Source organism: Simochromis diagramma, unplaced genomic scaffold (genome assembly GCF_900408965.1).
Source record: "Simochromis diagramma unplaced genomic scaffold, fSimDia1.1 OVJJ01000321.1, whole genome shotgun sequence".
Classification (NCBI taxonomy): Eukaryota; Metazoa; Chordata; class Actinopteri; order Cichliformes; family Cichlidae; genus Simochromis; species Simochromis diagramma.
In genome coordinates, this window is record NW_024386772.1 from 7,132,525 (window position 1) to 7,154,758 (window position 22,234).

Consider the following 22,234-nt stretch of genomic DNA (forward strand, 5'->3'; position numbering starts at 1 on the left):
GATCTTAACACGGCAGGTACGTATAAATAGACACTTATAGCATTAGTTTCGCTTTGATTGGTATAAGTATAACTTTAGCTGATAACAATCACTCGGTTAAACGGTAGCCTGTTGTAAAATACACGAGTATAAGGAAAAATAAACATATAAACAGAAACCTATTTTATATCCCCACATAAGGCCATTTGGATGAGTCTGTCAATCGTAGGATACCATACCAGCTTTAGACTTAAAATAAAGGTAAACTCTAAAAGAAAGATAAGCGTCCAAGTACACAAGGGCAAATTAATAAGACATAAACCTAGGTGTTTACTGAACCACTTATTTCTATTAAAACTTCCAAAACGGACTCCCAGAGCAAACAATAGGTACAACAAGCCAAATAGTTTAAAACTACAAACATACACAAAAACTCTCACGCTCAAAAATATTTAAAGTATGCTTGATGTCGTTGGTATTTGTTTTCCCGATACTTGCTCTGGGCTTGGCTGTGGAACAGGTGAGATTGACTGTTGTCACATTTAAGCTCAGTCATGAACATGATGCTACCCTGAGGGTTTGAGAGCCTTCCGCATTGTCTGGTCATTGAACCTTTATGTCATCCAACAAGAATTCGAAGCATCTCATTAGATAACACATCAGGTCATGTGGCACAACCGAAAGTTGGAAAGTCCACTAATTTTAATGTGCGTGCATCCTGCAAGTTTTCCATATATAGCTTTTAAAGGTCAAGGTCTATGCCAATCATAAGTAAACAAAACGGCGCACAGATAAAAAAACAAAACAAAACAAAAAAATAAAAACCAACTTCTGCATCTGATACTAGTAGAACTAGTAGTGGATTTTGTGTTTCTGGTCTCAGTTTCTACTACGTGAAATAAAAGGATGATATCAGACACTGTGAGGTGTTTGCTTTTATCAAAGCGATTGGTGTTCTTTCCAGTAGATGGTAAGACTTCATAACCATGGGAGTTTGATGGTACCATGACTTATACAATCAATTAATATTTTGGTTATTATTTTAGATTTTAGATATGCAAATATAGGACCTACGTATTAAAAAAATCAATTGATAAAATAAATGATGAAAGCAATTTTGTCAGTGCTTTGTCCTCTCTAAAAGTCCTTGAAAGACTCCTACCAGCCTACATTTCTAATGTTTCAGTGAAGAAATTAATAGCTGCTCTGCCTTGAGGGAATACCAGCGACAGAGTTTAAAAAAATGACAGTATGAACGTTTTTTCTGTACTGGTTTTATGGCCTGTGGCTGATTACTTTTCCAGTGGTGGGTCACATGCCCTACATAGCTCTTATCTAGCACACAGAGCAGGATTTGTCCAATCTTACCATACCAAAGCTAATTTTGTTTCCACAAACAGAAACTGATGTAAAAGACACCTATTGAAAGACCACATTCCTCAGGCTCTGCCGAGTCATTAGTGTGTAGCCACAGGGTTACATAACATGTTATGCCTCCTCAAATTGTTACCTTAACTCTAAGTGGACCTACTGAAGTCTTGACCCCCCTTAACCCCACCTTCTGTGCCAGGCTTCCCATTAAAGCCAGGGTCAAAGTTCAGAGGAACCACGTTAGCGAAGGAGCTTTACTCGGCCCCAGAGACCTAATGAAAACACATACCAGCAAATTAGACTGCCAGCCTTCAGTTTGACAAACATAAATATGAGAAGTTCAACCATGACCTGGGAAACGCAAAAAACCCCTCTCAGAGCCACTGTAACAAATAGGCCCAGTCAGGACTTGATAGGGCACAAGGGTATGTGATCATGTTCCAGTCTTTCCCCTGAGTTCGTATTCTCTCTGGTGGTGGAGGTGGGGCATTCACTGCCATTCATTTCTTAAAATCACAGTAGCGCTGACACAATACAAGCATTCATTTACAAGTTCCACACTTATGGGGCAATAGTGTTATCATTCGTTTCATCTGCTGGATGTACATTAGATACTCAATTTTAGCTCTGCTTTTAGTCTCGGCCAACTTTTGATCTGCTTCTTTAGCGGATATGTGCTCAATTATGTTCAATAGCAAGTAACTGAGTGCGCTTATTGTCCATTTTGTTCTGATCGGGGAGTCAAATTTGGCTTTTGGAACTTTTCTGGTTATTAATGATGCTTTGAGATTGGCAAGAGTTGCATGCTAGATAGCTTAACTCTGAGCTGCAGCATGCTAGCTCTGTAAAGTTGAGGTGAGCTGCCGATTCAGTGACATACTCTCTGACCAACTTAACTTGTCATTTTAAAAATGCACTTTTATATAAATCCCAGGTGGCAGTCATCCTCAAACAGGGATGTGATAGCAGAGGTCGTGATTCTTACAGGAGCTCCTGGACACCCAGAGAAATAAAAGGATGTTTACAAAGATGTGAACATTTAAGAATCGGGGTAAGCTTTATTTATGCCTTCATTAGGTAAATGTGTTAGAGAGACAGACTGTCTTTTGTCAGAATTTTCAAAGATGTCCTTTGTCTCCTCTTTTTGTTGCCTATGGCATCGTTTAAAGGGGGATTCTCATTACATAAATGCTTTTCACCAGTGACTCAGCGACACAATGCTATTGAATGTTTTCTGCTGCTCCCTTATGAGACCGCTCGGAGGGCAGCACAGTTATATAAAGGTCTCATAAGATCTCATAAGATCCCAGACTTTTCCTTTCTGTTTGAATGACCACAATAACCTGTTTCCACCCTTGGCTTGTAACGGAGAGATGACTTGAGTGAGGAATGCCGTGACGTGGCAGAGGGAAATGTCTGACTGATGGATTATCTCTGTTTTTGGTTTTGTCATAGAGCTCTCAATCATGCACCGTTTGCTGAGTCTATTTGATTTCCTTTCTTTGCTTATTTGCCTTCACTTGTGAATGAAAAAAAGTCTGATGGCTGATGATAACCTCTTTCCTAGAACAAGCAGTTCATGAGAATCAAACTTTCGTAGGAAATTAGCTTTCTTAACAAGAACTAACGGAGTATATGTGGGCTGCAAAATGTCAAATCCATAGATAAAAACTGCTTATTGCCTAAATTCTCTGTTTATGGTTCTTAGTTCTAAACCATTGTTTATGCAGAGAGAGGTTTCCATATAATGAATGGCTTCAGAATCAGGCGGGTAATCTCGCCTCAGTCTATAGGAGTTCCCTGTCTTCTTTGGTTACTTATGCAGGGCTTCACTATGTATCGGATCAGTTGTGCAATTTGTCCTTAGCGAGCAACTTGTGTTTTGACCCAGGAGTTTAATAGCAGGCATCACTTTGCTTGGGTAGAGAGCTAATCACTAGCAGGGTGAGGGCAGGCTAGCAGCAGTCCCATTTAACACATGACATCATACTTTTATTAACTTTTTCATTTGTACAGTAGCGTGATGGTGTTGATCATAGATCACAGTTTGGTGCGATCTTCCATCTCTTCGCAGTGACCTCAGTATGAACGGAACAGCAAAGGTCTCACACCTCATAAAACTAAATTGTCCAAAACCGCTGCATGATTTAGTTGCTTAACGCGTTACCCACTGTGGTTAATATAAAATGCAAACATCTCCTCACAGGGATGAATCGGTGGTTTCCCAGACGCTGGTGCTGGAAGTCAATCACCTCAGGACTGCAGGATGACGTGCACAGTTGACGTTCGAGCGGTATTAAAAGATAGGTTCTTAATCCTTTTGGCAACTGAGAAAAACACTGAAGGGGGATAAAAATAAGGCATCGGGATAGGATCAAGAGCTCATTGCGGTGATTGTAGTCGAAGTTCAACACTAAGAAAACAGGCCTGTAGGAGAAATAGTGTGTGGCCTTATCAAAAACTACTCAGTTATCGTGTTACTCTATAATGATAGATTACTGTAGGCAGACGTAGGTTAGTTGGCTGTTTGCTCCTTGTTGTAAAGCCGATAAGTTCTTTTTTTTTTAACAAACAAATAATTCCTTAATGTTATGTTAAGTTGAACAGGCAGTCCCTTGGGTGCTGCAAATAAGCAGAGTTGTTGCAAACCATATACACAGTATATTATTCTGGTGTATCATAATTCTAAATTATCTTGTTTGGCAGCAAAATAAACAATTTCCCAGTCTCGTTCCCTCCAGGACCAAAGGTTTTAAACCTCTAAGACTTACGCTTACTGCTTCTTTAGGTACACCTCTTCAACAGTTCAAAAATGCAGCATGGCAGCAACTTAATGCATTTAGACATGGTCAAGACAACCTTCAAACTGGGCACAACAAAATGCGGAAAAAGGGGATTTAGATGACTTTGAATGTGGCATGGTTGTTGGTACCAAATGAGCTGCTCTAATTGTTTCAGAAACTGCTTAAAAACTGGTATTTTTCTGCACGGCCATCTCTAGGGTTTACAGAGAGTGGTGTGGAAGAGAGAAAGCATCCAGCAAGTGGCACTTCTTTGGGCAGTAAAGTCTTGTTGATGCTAGCGGTCAAAGGAGAACGACCAGAATGCTTTCAGTTGACAGGAAGACAACATTAAGCCCAACAACATCTTGTTATGACCAAAATATCCAGAAGAGCATATCTGAACAGGCAACATGTCAATTCTTAAAGATGCTGTGCTACAGCAGCAGACGAACAGCAGAAAACTAAGGCTACAGCTTACATGTGCTCACCAAAATTGGACAACAGAAAATTAAAAACCATTGTTGGTATGTCTCAATTTCTGCTGCGACATCTTTTGATTTGTCCTGCAACACTTGGATGGTTGGGCAAGAATTTGGCATAAACAACACAAATGCATGCATCAATCCTGCAATGTATCTGCGGGTGTTGTAATGCTGTAAAGAATATTTTGTTATGCCTCATTTACACCGTGACTATTGTTGTTGACCATGTCCATCCCTTCATGTTCACTGTGTCCATCTTCTGATGGAGGATAATGTGCAATGTCACAAAGCTCAAATAGCCTCTAACTGATTTCTGGAGCATGAGAATGAGTTCGCTGTACTCAAATGCCCTCCACAGTCACCAGATTTCAATCCAATAGAGTACCTTTTTGGATGTGGTGGAATGGGAGATTTGTATAAATTTGCAGCAGCTGCATGATGTCATTACACCAATATGGTTGAAGAATTAAGGCAGTTCTAAAAGCAAAAGGTCATCTAACCTGGTACTAGGAAGGTGTAACTAATGAAGGGACCAGGAGTATATATATGTCTCATGCAGTGCATGCATGAGACATATATTTAATTGTTATTTAATAAGCAAAAAGCACCATATACTGTGAATTTTACTACAAATAACACACAAATATTTAAAATCATTTTTATTTCTGTTTCTTTCTTATTTCTGGATTTTAGCAGAGCTTCATATACTAAATTCCTCTTTCCATGCTTGGATGCATATTTTGCTCTTTAGTGTTGCAGTTAGCAACAAGGGTAAAGTGCATTTAGCAAACTTCCTACTCTCGAACAAACTTATTCATTCAATGAACTCAGATTTTTTAGAAGGGGCAACACATATGGGTTCTAGCTTTAGCACATCTCTCCTGACCAGAAGAGGGAAAAACTGACACGATGTTAAGGCACGAGGGTAGAGCTGGTGTTTAAATTGTAGATCCAAAGATTGCAGTGGAAAACTTGAGTGTGAAATGCATCTTTTATCCCCACAAATATGCAGTTGGCTCTTTGCAGACTGGTTGTGGCAACTGATTTGTTTTCTTTGAAAGCGTGCTCTGCTCTGTGTGGGTTTCTGCAAAACAGCAGTACAGGAAGAGCAGGCAGAGACACAGACAAGATGAAAGCTGTTCTCAGGTATGAAGATGAAAATCTCTTGCCACATCTGCTAAAGGATTGCAACTATAGCTGTGCACAGTCTACTGTTCGCACGTAAAGACAGTGATTGTGGCAAACAGTTGATTTTCTTATGCAGGCAGATGAATTAAAAAAGACCTGTATGTGATGGTCAGACAAAATCAAAAATCATTGCTGTATTCACAGTAGTGGCTTTTTTTCTCCCTCTCAAAAAGTATAGAATAGATGCAACCCATACCCCCATGAAAATTGCTGCAAGCAGTTTAACAATGCCAGTCTAGTTTGGTCAAAATAGCTACATACAGATTTAGATATTACACCACCCTAAGGCTATTGGGGTGTGGGCGTTAACAGATGCTGCCAGACTTAACCATAGGTAGCAACACAGCACAGACAGACCAACTTAGAAACTGAAAATGCTTTCTCAGCTGTTGCTTCTTTCTCTGGTCTCGATCATCCCCCCTCGCTGCCACATCATTGTCTCATTAATCTAAAAACAGGGACATAAATCCTGTCAAAGCTCAATTTACTGAACCTTCTTATTCCAAACACCACTTGCTTCGTTTGATAAAGGATTAAACATAACTTTAGAGAATTCAATAATAAACATCTTCATGGACCAGATAAAATATTAGTCATCAAAGCTCTGCAGCCATGGTCATCCATCAGAAGCCTATCTGAGTGGGTTCTAAGCAAAACAAATAGCTGTTTTCTCAGTTGGGACTTCATGACATTAAAAAAAAAAAAATAGTCACAGTCTGACAAACGTGATTTCCGAGCAATGGAAGATAAAAATGGTGTCGGAAATTTGGTTTGATTTGAGAACGATAAAACTAGAAGGCGGTTATGAGGACTATAGGTGACATAAATGTCAGAATCTGAGTAGAAGAAGATGCCGATAGAAGACACGGCAAACCAAGGAAACATGGAAGCAAAATGTCAGAATGTCTGACTCAGGAGAGAAATGGAAAAATGTATTTTATCTGGCAAGTGAGCATAGGAGGAGAGGGTGGCGGTGGTAGTTTGTGGTCTGGGATATTAAAAAATGAGGGTAGTGCTCGTCAAACGTGCAGAGACATCAGTAAAGAAAAACAGAATCTAAAAGAGAAAATAAGCACAGAAAAAGTGTCTTTTAAATCCATAAACCTCTAAACTACAAATTCTAAATAAGCACTTGGATGTTTTTGTAGACAGAAAATTGTCTATAAGGGAATCAGCAACTAACTTTTGTTGACGTTTGTCTGTTTCTGCAAACTCATGCAGAGGGAATTTCCTGACATGTTTGTAGTGCATTTGTTTCATGTAAAGAAATATTTCCCAGCCTAGAAGATACACAAAGACGACTGATGAGAAAAAAACGGCAGATCAGAGCTATTTTATTTTGTACCTAAATCTGCTGCCCTGTCAGTGTAGCCACAGTCTACAAACTGCTGCTCACACAGCTCAGTGACTCCCGTGACAGCAGGTAGTTGTGACCATATGTCATCCGAGCCAAGGGAGGGGTCAAAGGTCAGCTTAGTGTTAGTGATTACCTGGTGAAGCGTGCCAGCTCTCTGTGTTTGTTTGCGTATCCATGGTGACAGCCCAACAATCTCCTTCCTTAAAAGCGCACGCACGCACACTTCCCGACATCATCGCCACAGCCCTGTTCGTCACCTGAAGAGGTGATGAGGTCAGCCAGTAAATAACATTCAGTGTAAAACTATATGGGGACTTGCCAAACTCTGCTCAAATCTAATAAGCACCCTTTTTGCTTTCTTGTCCGTGGAAAATGTGTGTGGGAGGAGAAAAATGCTTTGAACCTCAGCTAAGTAAATCTTTAAAGAGGTTAGCCTCTTGGCCTTACATCCATCCCACCACAATGCCATTGGGGAGAGAGTTTGTGGTTTTAGTTTATGGGAATACTTTATCTTTAAAAGGTGAAACATAAGCAAAAATGATGACAGACACCATAAAATAGTCAAAAAACTTTAAGGGTGAAGGTATGCTTATACATATTACTGATTTGTTCGCTCTTGCATACGTGTTTCCATATGTATATATGTATTTTGTTTGTTTATTTTTATCACATGACCTAGAAACCAGTATTTTATGCTGCCTCGTTGTGTCTTGCGTGATGAACACGATAAGGGGATCAAAGGTCAGACGATATTTAATCTTTGTTTTCTGCAAATGCCACGCATGCCACTCTTATAACTATCGATTACAGCCATAGTAGTATCAAGGGAAGCATCATATCTCTGACTCGGGGATACAAAATAACTCAAGTAGGATCCTGAATTCTCCACTAGTTTCTTGGCAATTGCTTTGGGTTAACAAATAGTCTCTCCATATTAATATAGAGTGTAAACAATAATTGCAATCAGCCCATCTTCCGTCTCATAGTTTTGGTCATGCTACTTTTTTATGAACAATTGTGCTAAAAATGTTTCTGAAGGACTTTGATAAAAACAAAAGCCACTGGGCCATTAAAGTCAAAAGGATTTATAGCTGTAAGGAAAAGGATAAGAACATTTTTCCTAAAGTTAAAGTACCAAATGGAAAATTGACTGTTAGATTGGGATTTTTCTTCTCTGCGTGTTTGGCATCATGGTAAGTACAGAAGAAGCATAAGTGAACCATCAAAATCATCCTGTAGGGCTAATGAATCTATATCTATATATAGAGCACATTTCATGGACAACTGGTCATGTGATTTTTAGCTCTATATGGGTCTGGCAATCTCACAAGAGATACTCAAGTCTTCTATGGAAAAGAGTTGACATTTATAATAAGCAAAACACACAAAAAATACATTGGATTCATGCAACAAAAATGCCGGTGTTTCTTCATATAAACTGTCCTGCAGGAACCTGATCCACAGCTCATAAATCTATTTTTTCACTTTCTGCCAAGTCTCAGATGGACTAAATCAAGATGAAGAGGGTTTGGACCACTTCCTCCTTTTCTACGAAGATCATTCATCTCTTTTTGTTGTAGCGAGCTACTGTTTCCTGTGTTTTGTTCTCATTCATACGACCAAAACTTTTTCAGTTTTGCTGAATTCACAATTTGGCTCAAGAACCTTGTAGACTTGAGAATCCAGCTGCATAATTTAATATTCTGTTCCCACTATCTTTCTTTGGCTTTTTTACTTCTACAAGACCTCCCAGCGAGGCATGTACTCTAAAGTGCATGTACGCTGTGAATGTTTCCATCGGCCATCAGCTTAGCACTTAAGGACCCCACAACTATGACTTACAGCTCATGTCGACAGCCAGATATTTATGCGTCTCCTCTGGCCTTTGTGTTCTTTATTTACCACCTCAGCTTTAGTTGACCACGTAACAAATCAGACAAGAAGTCGGTCACTAATGAATGAAACGTTTCCCAAAATAAGTAACGATCTAATTTTCCACAGGAAGGAATAGGGTTTGTGTGCCGTTTCACTAAAGTGCTCAGGTGAAGCTCTAGTTTTACAATCCTGTGAAGGTGCAGAAGTGAAATATTTAACTGACTGAAACTGGCAAAAGAAAATGTAAAACGAATGGCCCTCCTAACAATATGCACAGAGTTGGAGAGTGTCCAGCGGTCTACAGCTCCTTCCTCAGACTGAATAGGAACATAAAACATTCTGCCAGAGAGTCAGACTGATTTAACCACCCTCGAGCCAACGTCTGTGGCCATACTGAGGGCGTGCCCTTACATTGATGGAACACCCACCCATGACAATCCCTCTTCTAATTCAAAACCACTGAAACCCCACAGATGAAGACAGGGATTAGTGCCATCTGTTGGGTTTTAACATAACCTTTGCTAATTAATTCTAGTGATTTAAGCACAGTATATATGTTGTGTTAGTGATCTCTCCACCTGTTTCTTCTATTCCAGAAATTTCATGTTTTTATTGCACGCCTTCTTATCTTCATTCACAACTTAGGATTTGTTATAGACAGCGACTCTTGTGTTATTAGAAACTGAATTGCTCTTTTGTCGCTCCTCCTCCTCATCTATTGAGCGAAGCGTCTGTCAGAGAAGACACCATTGTCACTTTGAGGTTTTTTTTTTTTGGCTCTGTGCTGACATTCGCCTCGCTGGCCATAACTCTGAGCTCAGTGAGCATTTTTCTCACACCCCCTGGGGGACAGGAAACAACTCAGTCTGTGACTGCAGCTTTCGAATATTTGTGTCACATGAACGTTGCGATAGCAATATGGAGGGTCGATAAGAATGCAGCACCCATGTGCTGGATTTTAAGGAATCTCTGCTGACGCAAAGCCATGATCAAGCTAAGACTTGACTGAAACTAGAAGCACAATACATCAGCACTGAAGACAGATGAGTTATTTGAAAACAAAAAACTCTATTTTATTTGTTTACTGTAAAAACAAGCTCACGGTTTCTTTGATTTTTTTGCAGTTACATAAGAAGTCTTTTTAATATATCATGTTGTATTTAAAACAATAACCATTTAAATGAGGAGTGTGAACCTGTGAAAGATTATTTGCTTTAGGTTGCACAAAGAAATTTAAGGTTTCAAACAATACATGAAAAACATGACATTCTCAAATCAGACAAGAGACAAGAGCTTTTCGGTCCATTTAGTGTCATTTTCACCTTTGTCCAAAGAGGAAGATTAATGAGGAGAACAACATGTCTGCTGCTGTTTGTGAACCAAAGCACTGATCAAAGACTGCGGAGACAGACTAGTCATATGATCTGGCTAAGCCTTGAGAGTCAGACAGCCAAGATAGTCATGAATTGAACTAATTCAAAGCTCACATGGATAAGGCCCAGAGGTGTATTTACTCTTTGCTTTGATCAACTTTATTTCTTCTGAATCTCGAGCTGAAATGATTCGAATAATTTTTTCTAAAAAGTGCAAGAACATCCTGATACAATCAGATAAGTATCAAAGATTCTGTCATTCCAACATCAGTTTGTTGACCAATAAAATACATGACTCATAATACAGTATATACAGCATATACATGGACTCGCTGGCCACTTTGTTTGGTGTGACCCTTCTCAACTGCTTGCTGGGACAAGTATCTAATCAGCTAATCACACTCCAGCAACTCAATACACTTACGCACATAGAAATGGTCAAGATGCTGTTGAGGTTCTAAACAATCACAAGAATGGGGGGGAAAAGGTTATTTAATGGACTTTGAACTACTAATGGTATCTGGGGAAAAACACAAACGAAGGATAAAAATAAGATACCAGGATAGGCTTAAGAGCTCAATGTGCTGACAAACCAACATTCTGCTGATCTACTGGTATTTCCCTACAGAGCCATCCTTGGGTTTGCAGAGAATAGCCCGAAAAGAGAAAGTACCCAGTGATTACCTGCTCTCTGGGTGAAATACCCTGCTCAAGTCAGAAACAATGGCAGGAATGTTTCGAGCTGATAGGAAGATGACGTTAACTCAAATAACTGCTCGTTGCAACCAAGGTATGAAGAAGAGCATCTTTGAATGCACAGCATGCAAAACCTTAAAGCACATGGGATAGCAACGAACGCCTCGGTGCTACTCCTAAGAGCTAAAAACTCGCTGCTTCTAGCAGGATTGTGCACCATGTTGCAAAACTCACATCATCTCAATCTGGCAATTTCCAGCATGGATATACAGCCAGCAAATCCACAGCAACTGCATTATATCACTATGTCAATATGGACCAATGTTTCCATCACCTTGTTGAATCTATGCCATGAGAAAGTAGAACAGGCAAAAGGGGATCCAGCTTGATATTAGCAAGGTGTACCTATCAAAGTGACCAGTGACTGTACATGCAAACTGATGTATCCTTGGGTTAAAAATATATAATGAGGTCCTATATAATCAATTTCATATATTTATAAGTCACAAGGACCATTTAATTCCAGGAACTGGGTACGTTTACATAATGATGGTACTTTACTGTAGAAATTATAGTCACTCTGTTGTGATTGAAGTTCTTTTATACAGAAGGAAAGAAAGGAACCTCTCAAGTCAGGAAACACAGGTGTTAACCAAGCCGTTTACTGTAAGTATGCAAGGGTGTGAAGGACGCGATCACCACCCATGTTTTCAGACACTTTAATCCTGTTGCCATCCTTAAATGAGCAGTAAATATAGAAAGAATGTGAAAATGAGTTCATAGTGTTCCACACAATAGAAACTGGAAGCTGGGACTTTACTGAGCACAGTATAGCTCATTATTATGCCCTTATTAGGTTGTGGCATTCCAAACATGCCCACGATGAAAGAATGCCATGCGTGTCAGTTAAAACCCGCTTTGTTAGGTGTGGTAAGTCGTGAAAAACAAACACCTCATACACCGTAAGCAACAAAGTTTAATATCTTTGGGCTTCTCTCCTCCATCTTCTATATTATCTGCTGCTTCCATAGAAGTCGTCTTTCCAAACCTAAATTATAGGCCAGAAATTCTTATGTAATAATTACTAAGTAAGATAGACTGTCAGCAAAAATATTTGTCCCAGATATAATTGAGTGATCTGCTCATGTTAGATGTGTTTTACAGTTCTCAGAGGATCATGCAGCACAGCACGTTTCCCAGAGCTTTTTTTGACCTTTGGTCTCTCCTCACATTAACTACAAGACGTATTCAACCGCTGTCTACGACAAGGGTATGTGAAAAATTCACCAGCATGTCACAGTGACCCCTTGTATCACTGTCAAATTGTACCTCAGCCTTTGACTCCAGCTAAACTAATTTTTCAATCATGGATAAAATATCAGGAGGAGTAGAAAAGATTAACATTAGTAATAATATTAGTTTCCACTGACATGACATAATAGAGAGTTATGTGTGATAGGCACGTAGCACCATTTACAGTAAGCACAAACATACTTTAGGGACTTGGCTCCTGGTCATTTATGAGGAGGAAATGATGCTGAAGAGGTGATAAGACCCAGATGTTCTTTGGGAATGTTTTCTAAATGCATCCTTCGCTCAGGCAAAAAATAACAAACACGTCTAATCAACTCGGTTTCTTTGAGATACAAACATTCATTTAGGGAGGTTTTTTTGGTCATAAAAGGCACAATATTATTCTTCAGATTCCTATTTTTAGTCCAAGGTTTGGATTTTAATGTTAATTACAGTCTTTTGTTTGACAAAACATCAGATTCTTCTCAGTTTTTAGGCTAAGTCCAGGGTTCACAAGGAGCAGTCCACAGGTATGTGATGATGTTATACAGTAATTTCAGCTCTTCTCAACAAATACACGTTGAATAAAGCAACACTACTGGGTAAAAAAATAGTACACTGGCACTCAGACGTCAAAACTTTGAGGAACAATAGGCCAGATTAAAAAAGAAAGTTCTAAATACATATAACAGAACATGCATATTAGCATTAAAAAAATATTTTTGCACATGATTATTTGTAGGGTTTGTGAGGTACTTCTTTTGTGCATAAACTGATTTATTTTATATATAAAACTAACTTTTATAACATTAAAAAAATATCCTGACAAGGATGAAGCAAATTGTGAGAGGAGGCAAAACAGGAAGTGAACAGAAAAAAAATAGTTGCATATAGAAAAACAAATTTCACCCTTATACTCTAAGTAACTGGGATTCTGTGAGTCATTTGGGAATGGATTAATCTGTTTTCATTGGAGGGCATGACTATCTCTGATTCACTGAATCCTTTTCTCAAATATGGCATAAACAAAAAAAGAGAACCATGGCGACAAGAAAAACACTAAACCAGAATTGGTATGTTAAAAATGAGGTTAGACAGCATTTCTCCCTATTCTCTTAATAACAAGAAGTAGTTTGCATGCAAGGGACAGAGAGAATGTGACAATGGGTGGTGAGAAAACGCGATCATCTAAATATGTTAATTAGAAAAAGAATAGATAACGTTCTCACGCTGATAGTTAAGAGGTTTGCATGCCACAGGTGCATGAAATTTGGCTCCCGGGAACTGAAAGCCTACAAAAAAATATTATATAACCTTGGCGTGTCCTGGGGAGTGTTATTATAATTCTTAGCACAACAGTTATTGTCTCCGTGCCAAAGTTTTACTAGAGCTTACATAAAACGTTAACGGTTGTCGCTCAGAAAAGGACCCCCTTTACACGCAAACAGACACTAAAACAAACTTTGCGATTAAACTTCAATAAAAAAATCTAAAGACTGCCCATCTTGACAGCTGAGAACTATGTGAACTATGTGCATTTGAGAGTTAGGGGAAGTGGGTTTGTTAAGCATTTGCACACAGACAGGAAAGGGCTTCGGAAAAAGAAAGGCAGAGGCACGTGTGAGTGCAAAATGCAAAAACACATTTGCAGTTTCAGAGAAAAGGAGTGTACTGTGATACTTGTGTGCATGTCTATCTCTGCGAATGAGCTGCTACTTGTTAACACAATGCATTATGCAATGCCTGCATTCCTGGTTACAGTGTTTCTAAGCTAACTATAAACAAAGTGCGTCCAGGTAACCAGGTGTGGGGTGGGTGTGCTCCTGATTTCATCAGTGCGTGTGGGAAGGGTGATAACAATGCTAATAGAGAAGCATTATTTAGAAATGATTCAGACAAAAAAAAGTGAATCACTCAAAGAAATTAGAAGAAAGAGGAAGTGCAGACTGGAGGAAAAAGGAAGCATCTGTGCCAAGTGAGAGTGGTAGTATTACTCTCTGCTTGCCTTACTGCTGCAAACTCTTTTTGCACAGTATCAGAGATACGCCTGCATACCTGAGTCACTTACATGCCTTGACACACCAGACATCACTTTATATCACCACATCACAGCGAAACACTGATGCATGGACTGCTTGCTGTTTCTCACCAGCTGCACCTGGAACAAAGACACTGCAAGCTGAACAAGAATTTAAAACTCTGAAATATCTGCTGCAGGGCATTCTCACTATATCCACCAAATATTTATGAAATGATTCATTTCTAAGGCTTTAGTTTGATGTTTGATGATCTCCACCAAGCTGGATATGGAGTTTCTCTTAAAAACTCTTTTTTGATCAAAATCTACATTTTGATGGTCCATATTTTCTTGTGTATGTTATCTAAAGAGTTCGATCTCACAACAGAGAAAGCTTTTGATACTAAGTCAGATAGATTTGTGTCTGCCGACCAAACAATTTTTTATGATGGTGCAGCTGCAGGAGGCACAGCGTACATGCTAACACTGTGCTGTTTTGACATTTTGCTCAAGATGCGACTAAGATATCAGTCCACTGCCAGGTCTAGTCCCAAGACAGACTCCAGTGCTTAAAGGCCCAGAAGAGAACAGGATGTCCTCAATGTCATGACGAAAAAGAATGTCTAGAAAAGTTAATCCAAGACAAGAAGACATTTCCCATGACACAATGCTTGACATTTCCTGGACTGCAGAGGTTTTGTACACAAATGGGTCCCGTGGAATGCCAAACCGGCAGGTCAAGCAATGGCCATCTGGGTTACGGCTGACGTAGAGCCTTGTGTCAAGCAGGGTACTTTAAAAAAATAACCCTGAAAGATCTCTGATATCAAAATCTCTGAGAAAAATAAAAAACATGTATAAAATATAATGTCCTCCCATGCAACTTATACATGACCTTTGCTTTAATGGCCTTCACCCGAAATACTGACGTCTATATTTGTTTCCTCGACTCACAGCAAGCGCACTGAATTATGAAAGTACAGCTTGTTTGCGAGTAATGCTTTAAGATTGTTTGGATTTCTTAAGAATAAAACTTTTACAACAGTATACATTTTAAAGGATAGTAAATAATGAGCTTTTGTGTTAAAATCGTTTACCTTCTGTACATCAGAAAATACAAAAATGTGTTGATTCAGCCTCAGTACATGTGAGCTCAAAACCCTTCATACTTTCCACTTATCCTCTCCTGTTTCACTTATGATGATTTTACCAGGACCAAGTAAGCCCCACTGCCTCTACAGTATGTTACCATGTGAAGAACTGTGAAAAACTGATCTTTACAGAAGTAAACCTGCCATGAGCTCCAAGGTTGTCAGAACGAAACAATTTGCAAAAGCCACGTCTCTCAACAGTTGGCAGTTTTTGAGCAGGCATGCGATATAAAGACTCGGTTTGGGTTTTATCTTCCTGGATGAATTCTCAGAACGGGGAATACATTCGATCTCTCGCTTGGGTCCGAGTTGTGCAGTAGGTTTCACAGGACAGGGGATACCTTCTATTTTTTTCCTGTAACATATGAGTAAATAAAGCCAACTGCAACAGACAGAAGCCCAGAATGACTCCCACACATGGACAGTTTACTTATTTTTGTAGTTTACACGTGCACATTTTATTGAGTGAAATAAAAGCTTTCAGGTGGCTGGACGGGAATTAAAGTTCAAATCAAATCAAAACAAAGTCACATTATCTACTGGCATGTAGACAACACGAGACACACAAATCAAATTATACCATTTGTGTGGCATTTCTGTCTTCAAAGGAACAGCATCCGTTTTATTATCTGCATCAACTGTGCAAAGACTTTTTAGTGACTGCAGTTTTTATTAGACGACATGACACAGAAAACACTGACCTATATAAGAATCAGAGTCACAGCAGGTTTGCATGTCCTTAAAACCTACAGAGAAGCAAACAAAAAAGAAATGTAATAATTTTCGAGTGCCCTAATATCATCAATGAATATTTACCAAGTATCAGCTTCGAGACAACTTCATAAGACTTTTGTCTTACTGTTGTTTTGGAGAACTATTGTGATAACATTATCTCATAGAAAGGCATGACAGGTGAGGAAGCTCTGATATACCTGCGTAGAAATGGTTTTGTGTTGTACTACACGTATACAAAGAGGGAAAAGTGTCGCGAAAGCTACTTAGTTTACTTTAAACGCCCCCAGTGAAGCCTCATTTAACCTTGTTATCAGGTATAGCGTGACATTTAAGTTTCACCACAACCACCACTACACGTCTTCAGCTCTTTCACTTCTGCTCATTACTCTCACATGGGATATCCTGTTGAGCCCATCTGGTTCTGAAGCCGCTCACTGCTGTTGAAACCCTGCTGGGTCTACATCACATGGGTCTGTTTTGGAACACCAAAGTTCAATGTGACTCTCAGTCCACCGCAGGGGGAGCACATGAACAGACAGACAGGAGCAAGCTGGCATGCTTTTCCCCCTTAAGTACTATATACAGTAGCTCTTTCACTATTTGCCCTGTGATCTCAGTGCAGAAGGCCAGCCTGCAACCTCAACGGCAGACTCTCCATCAAGCACTTTACTTGTCTCTGAAAAATGCCACAAAGACACAGCTCTGTATGTGTGATATCCTTGTTTTTTTCCATCAGCAGCTGTGAGATCTGCAGAAGTCTGTTTACTTTGAGTGCTGGGAGCCGGTCCTGCTTAACAGGCATTTTAAAGGCTTTTCCAGGCCAGTGTGCACCTCCACTAGACCTTGTCTTGATAATTATTGGGCCAAAGGGAGCCTGCAGGCCATGTGGAGCAGGAACCTCCCATGGGAGATAGCCTAAAGACACCTAATGGAGGACGTGCAGCCTGTGCATTTCGGATTAAAGGAGACAGAAAAAGATGCATGCATAATCAGTTTTCATTTTCCAGCGGCATTTGCGCATAGCAGCCACAGAAAGTTCCATGCTTCTCATCAACTTTTATTCAACAACTATAACAACGTACATATGAACATATGTGCATACGGCATGAATAAAACATACAGCAAAATAAAACCCGTTAAATTTCTGAGGTCAACCAGTACAAGAGTTTGAACAATGCTTGGGAGTTTAAGATATTTGAAAGAGGTTCAAGGCCTGCTGTTATCTGTCCCACAGACTCTGGGACAGCAGCCAAGCTGATGCCATCTCAAGGAGAGGAACGCAACAAAATGGCAGGAAATTCCTACTTGGTTTGGTCCCATCAACATAAGAAATTCTTTTTAAATCCGCCTGCTGAAATGTTCCATAGAGATGCAAGTTATTTTGACTTACCAGAAACACTCAGCTGTAAAAGAATGCAAATGTTATGATAACAGCACAGGGAGAGATTAAAGAAATAGTAGAATAGAATACACTGTATGATTCTTAATAACAATCTTTTGCTGGTTCTGAATAGAAAGAAAATTTACGTTAATTTTATTGTAAATTCTGACCGTTCACGATCGCTAAATGGTTGCTAAATTTTTATTATTTCTTATCTATACTTTCTTGGGAGCCTATTTAAAACTCACTCCTATGCAAATATTAACTTCATTTAATCATCATCATTAAGAACTTGCACGATAAAACACCTGAACAGAATCCTTGTTGAAATTGAAATATACGTACTTCCTCGTTTATTTCCTCCCAGCATTAAAAACCCATTTAGTTTGCAGTTTTTATCTTGGAAATGCTTCTTTTCCAAACACGTGTGATCAAAGGTGACAAGACTGAAGATTACGTTAGACTGGTTTTACACCTTTGCATGAAAACACTCAATTTTTTCCCTTGTGCTTGAATTTAACTCAGCTTCTAATTATAGAAGCTTATCCTTAAATGTGCGAACAGTACAAAAGAAAACTAATCTCTCTCAAAGGGTCATTTAATACCATTTTTAGAGAGTTTTTTAATCAGCTGGTGTAGCATATGGAGCACAGAATACGTAGACCTTCACCCAATACAAATCTGTAAACAGGATGTGAGTCAACGACCTTATGAGAACAGCACTTAATGAACAAAACTTAAACTTGATGACTTGATGTCCTAAAATAAAATCCATTGTTCCCTTTCTCACTATTGTGAGATGTTTCTTTTCCTCGATCAAGCCCCCAGAGGTCAGTGTGGCTTTAGTTGTGTGGTACAAGTCCAGTACAGGGTTTTGCTGCCACCTGGTGCTCATGTCATTGGTGCCAATTAAAAATGTAGCCAATGCACAGACACATTGTTAATATGTTAAAAAAAAACAATGTTGTTCTTTCTCTAAACTAATATTTTTCTGAAATGCACACACATTATATTTCCACAGCCAGCCTATATAAACGTGCATGCACTTATATTGCTGGAAAATTCATCAACCGCTCAAAAACATGACAATCTGTTTCCCACGCATCTCAGGTGGAAGGAATGAAACTATATCAACAAGGACATGAGAAAAAAATAGAAGGACTCCAGCTGGCTGATAATGGGCAGATGTTTAGTCTTAAATGTCCTTGTGATAGCGTGAGATGTAAAAACAGTTTTAACATGCCTCCATTTTATTCCGTGGCTCATTTTGCAGTATCCTCCTCGCTTTGCTCCATCGGCTCTTTTAATGTAGGTGAGTTAGGCTCCATGGATAAAAAGGTGGTGCTTATCACAGGCTGCTCCTCGGGGATCGGTCTCAGCTTGGCTGTCCGGCTTGCCTCAGACCCAGACAAAACGTTCAAAGGTAACCAGAGCTGTGTATGTGTCAATCTTCTCTTTGAGAATATACATTACATTAAAGACTGGCTTTTAAGAACCATTAAAACCACTAAGATGATGTACACTGTGCAATTTTATGTGACCTACACAAATAACTTAGCAGATGAATCTTCCACGCACATTGTTAATTAAATGTTGTGTGAAAACCATTTCCCTCCTTGGGGGTCTACTCTGTAAATTCCTTTTTACATACACATTCAAACTCATCATTAACTGAAGCTTTCTGTTCAGTGTATGCAACAATGAGAAACTTGTCTAAAAAGGAGCGTCTTTTGGAGAGCGTGAAAGGCCTGCACAGGGACACTTTGGACATACTCCAAATGGATGTGACCGATCGGCAGTCCATCCTGGATGCAAGAGATAGGATTGTGGAAAAACGCATAAACATTCTGGGTATGGACCCGTGCCAGTGTGTTCCGATTAGGATTGGAAAATGTGATTTGAGTGGGTTAATGTGCTTATCCTTGCTATTTGCAGTGTGTAATGCTGGTGTGGGTTTGATGGGGCCACTGGAGGTGCAGTCTTTGAACTCAATGAGGCACATCCTGGAGGTTAACCTCCTAGGTACCATCCAGACCATCCAGGCATTCCTGCCACAGATGAAGGCTCAGAGCCAGGGACGCATTCTGGTCACTGGCAGCACCGGAGGCCTTCATGGTGAGAAGTGCAGATGGTTGAGGAATGTCAACAATGTTCTGCATGTGCAGTTTTTGTAGTGATTTGATGGAAACCCTATAATTAGATCATGTTGATACTTGTTACCATGCATAGAATTTCCAAAATAAGCTTTTTGAGTTTCTTATAGGGCTCCCATTTAACGAGGTCTACTGTGCCAGTAAATTTGCAATAGAGGGAGCATGTGAGAGTTTGGCTATTCTCCTGAAACACTTCAACATTCAGTAAGTTTCATAAGTTGGCTGCATGTTGTCTCGTTAGTTCAAAGACTACTTGTGTGTATAAAATTAAGACGCAAATATGAATTAAGATACACCATTGTCCAAATGCTACATCCTACAGTGTGAGTCTCATTGAGTGTGGTCCAGTCAACACTGACTTCTTGGTCAACCTGAAGAAGACGGAGCTCGGGGATACGTCTCTCCAACAGGTTGACACCCAGACACAAAGGCTGTATGAAAAATACCTGCAGCATTGTAGATCTGTTTTCCAAAATGCTGCACAAGACACTGAGGATATTGTGAAGGTATGTTCCATGTTTACAGAAAATCATAACTTCATTAATTTCTATTTGAGGTTTTAAACAATGGCAACATTTAATTACATTTGCTTAATTTTATAGGGACAATGCATTTTAAGTATGACAATTGTTGTCCATAGTTGACCTTTTACATCCACAATACACAGCCTGAAATAACATATTATGTTTGCAGGCTGGCATGCAAAATAAGAAAGGAGTTAAGTAATATTAAATCATTTTAAAATACACTGAATCATTTTCTTTTTTCTGTTAAAATAAAATTAATACATCCCTCAACACTAATCATTCAGTGATTTAACCCAGACATTGATCATTTTAGAGCTCAAATAAATGAGTGAGCTTTCATGTGCTAACCACACACATATGTATAACATTTATTTAAATCTCTAAACGTGTCTACTATTATGTGTTTGGTTTTTTTCCTGAAGGTATTTCTAGATGCCATCCAGTCACCCAGCCCTGCCTTCAGATACTTCACCAGCACTACTGGGCCACCTGTAACCCAACTGAAGGTCACAGAACCAGATGACTCATACATCAGTGCTATGAGCAAAATCATTTTCTCAACTGAGGAGCAATAATTTTGTAACGACTGCATCACTTCGTGTGTAAATGTTGTTCCTGTTTTACTTTATGTACACGGGTTAATGTTTTGCTCAAATACCCTTGACTCCTGAAACACAGTCTAGAGTAGAGTTCACAGGATTCACTCCATGTTCTATTTTTGTGTAAGGCCTAAACATAGTACTCCTTATCATAAAACAAAAATGTAAAAATAGACTCTGTTCTAGTTGGTGGAGACATTTTTGATAAGCATTATTCCTGATGCTTGAGCGATAGAGCGGCTTCTGCATTCCTCTAGTTCCACCCACACTAGCTTGCATATTTTTACTTTGAGCTATCGTGCTTCAAATCACTGCATTCATTATAAAAGTCAAAACACTGCGTGCAAAATTTTCGTAGGCGATTTTTGATTTGCTGTTTTAAGCACAAATGGTCATATAGGGGACTTCTGTATGAATGACAGACACTATATGTTTCTTTTCTATAGCTTGCTTAAATGCTTGCTTTAAATTTCCCATTCTGGCATAAATATGTAAAGAATATATCAATAAATGAAGTTTTTAAATACCTGAAATAACTTGAATAATTTGGCTTGTATACTTTTTTTGTGAATTTATCTACAGGTGCTATTGTGGCCCCTGCACATTATCTCTGTCTGCAGTAAGGGAAAACTGCTATGACTATTTGATAATGCAGATAAAGTATCTTAAAGCATATTTCATAAGTATTCATTGTTATGTAAGGGATTATGTGAAACAGTGAAATTGTGCAACAGTTTCCATTTATACAGCTAGTTCTGACTACTAACTCTGTCCACTGATCATATATATTCCCACAGAAAACAAACAAATGACCTAATTTATAGATAATTACATAATAACACTGGAAATTTAACAAGTGTGTTTTATCCCAGAAGCCTGCATGTTGTAGGCCAATTTTCTTATGTACCCAAAGGGTGTATGATGATATCTATCAGCTGGTTGACTACAGGCCTGTCAACGATTATATGTAGCTACTAAGATGCAAGTACAAAAAATACTATTTCAGTGACATCTTTACACAACAGTGACATTAAAAAAGACAAAGGCCAATAGAAATTATGATTCAAGATCAGAGAAACAAAGAACGGCCTTGAGTGGCTTTCCATTTTAAATGAAATCTAAGGAGTTTTAAATACTAAGGAAAGGAAAGAAATCTTGTTGTGTTATAATAGATTACAGGGATAATCTTAACATACTGACGTTTAGCTTTTAAAGCAATGAACTCTGTAAAGTTAAATGTATATAGACTGAAGGAGGGCCAGCTGGCACAGCAT

The 22,234-nt window shown here is 39.0% G+C and overlaps 1 protein-coding gene across 2 annotated transcripts; it reads left to right on the plus strand.

Annotated features, from left to right (window-relative positions):
• The first annotated feature begins 935 nt into the window (after positions 1-935).
• hsd17b1 (hydroxysteroid (17-beta) dehydrogenase 1) lies at positions 936-21,484 on the plus strand. Of its 2 annotated transcripts, none has more exons than XM_040045948.1 (6): positions 936-2,401; positions 19,371-19,532; positions 19,617-19,796; positions 19,945-20,038; positions 20,157-20,340; positions 20,784-21,484. In XM_040045948.1, exons 2-6 carry the CDS (start codon positions 19,382-19,384, stop codon positions 20,934-20,936), a joined length of 762 nt encoding a protein of 253 aa, XP_039901882.1. In that variant the 5' UTR covers positions 936-2,401; positions 19,371-19,381; the 3' UTR covers positions 20,937-21,484. The 2 variants fall into 2 exon arrangements, with proteins under 2 accessions (XP_039901882.1, XP_039901873.1); XM_040045939.1 differs by lacking the exon at positions 936-2,401 and adding an exon at positions 13,229-19,104.
• The last annotated feature ends 750 nt before the right edge of the window (positions 21,485-22,234 follow it).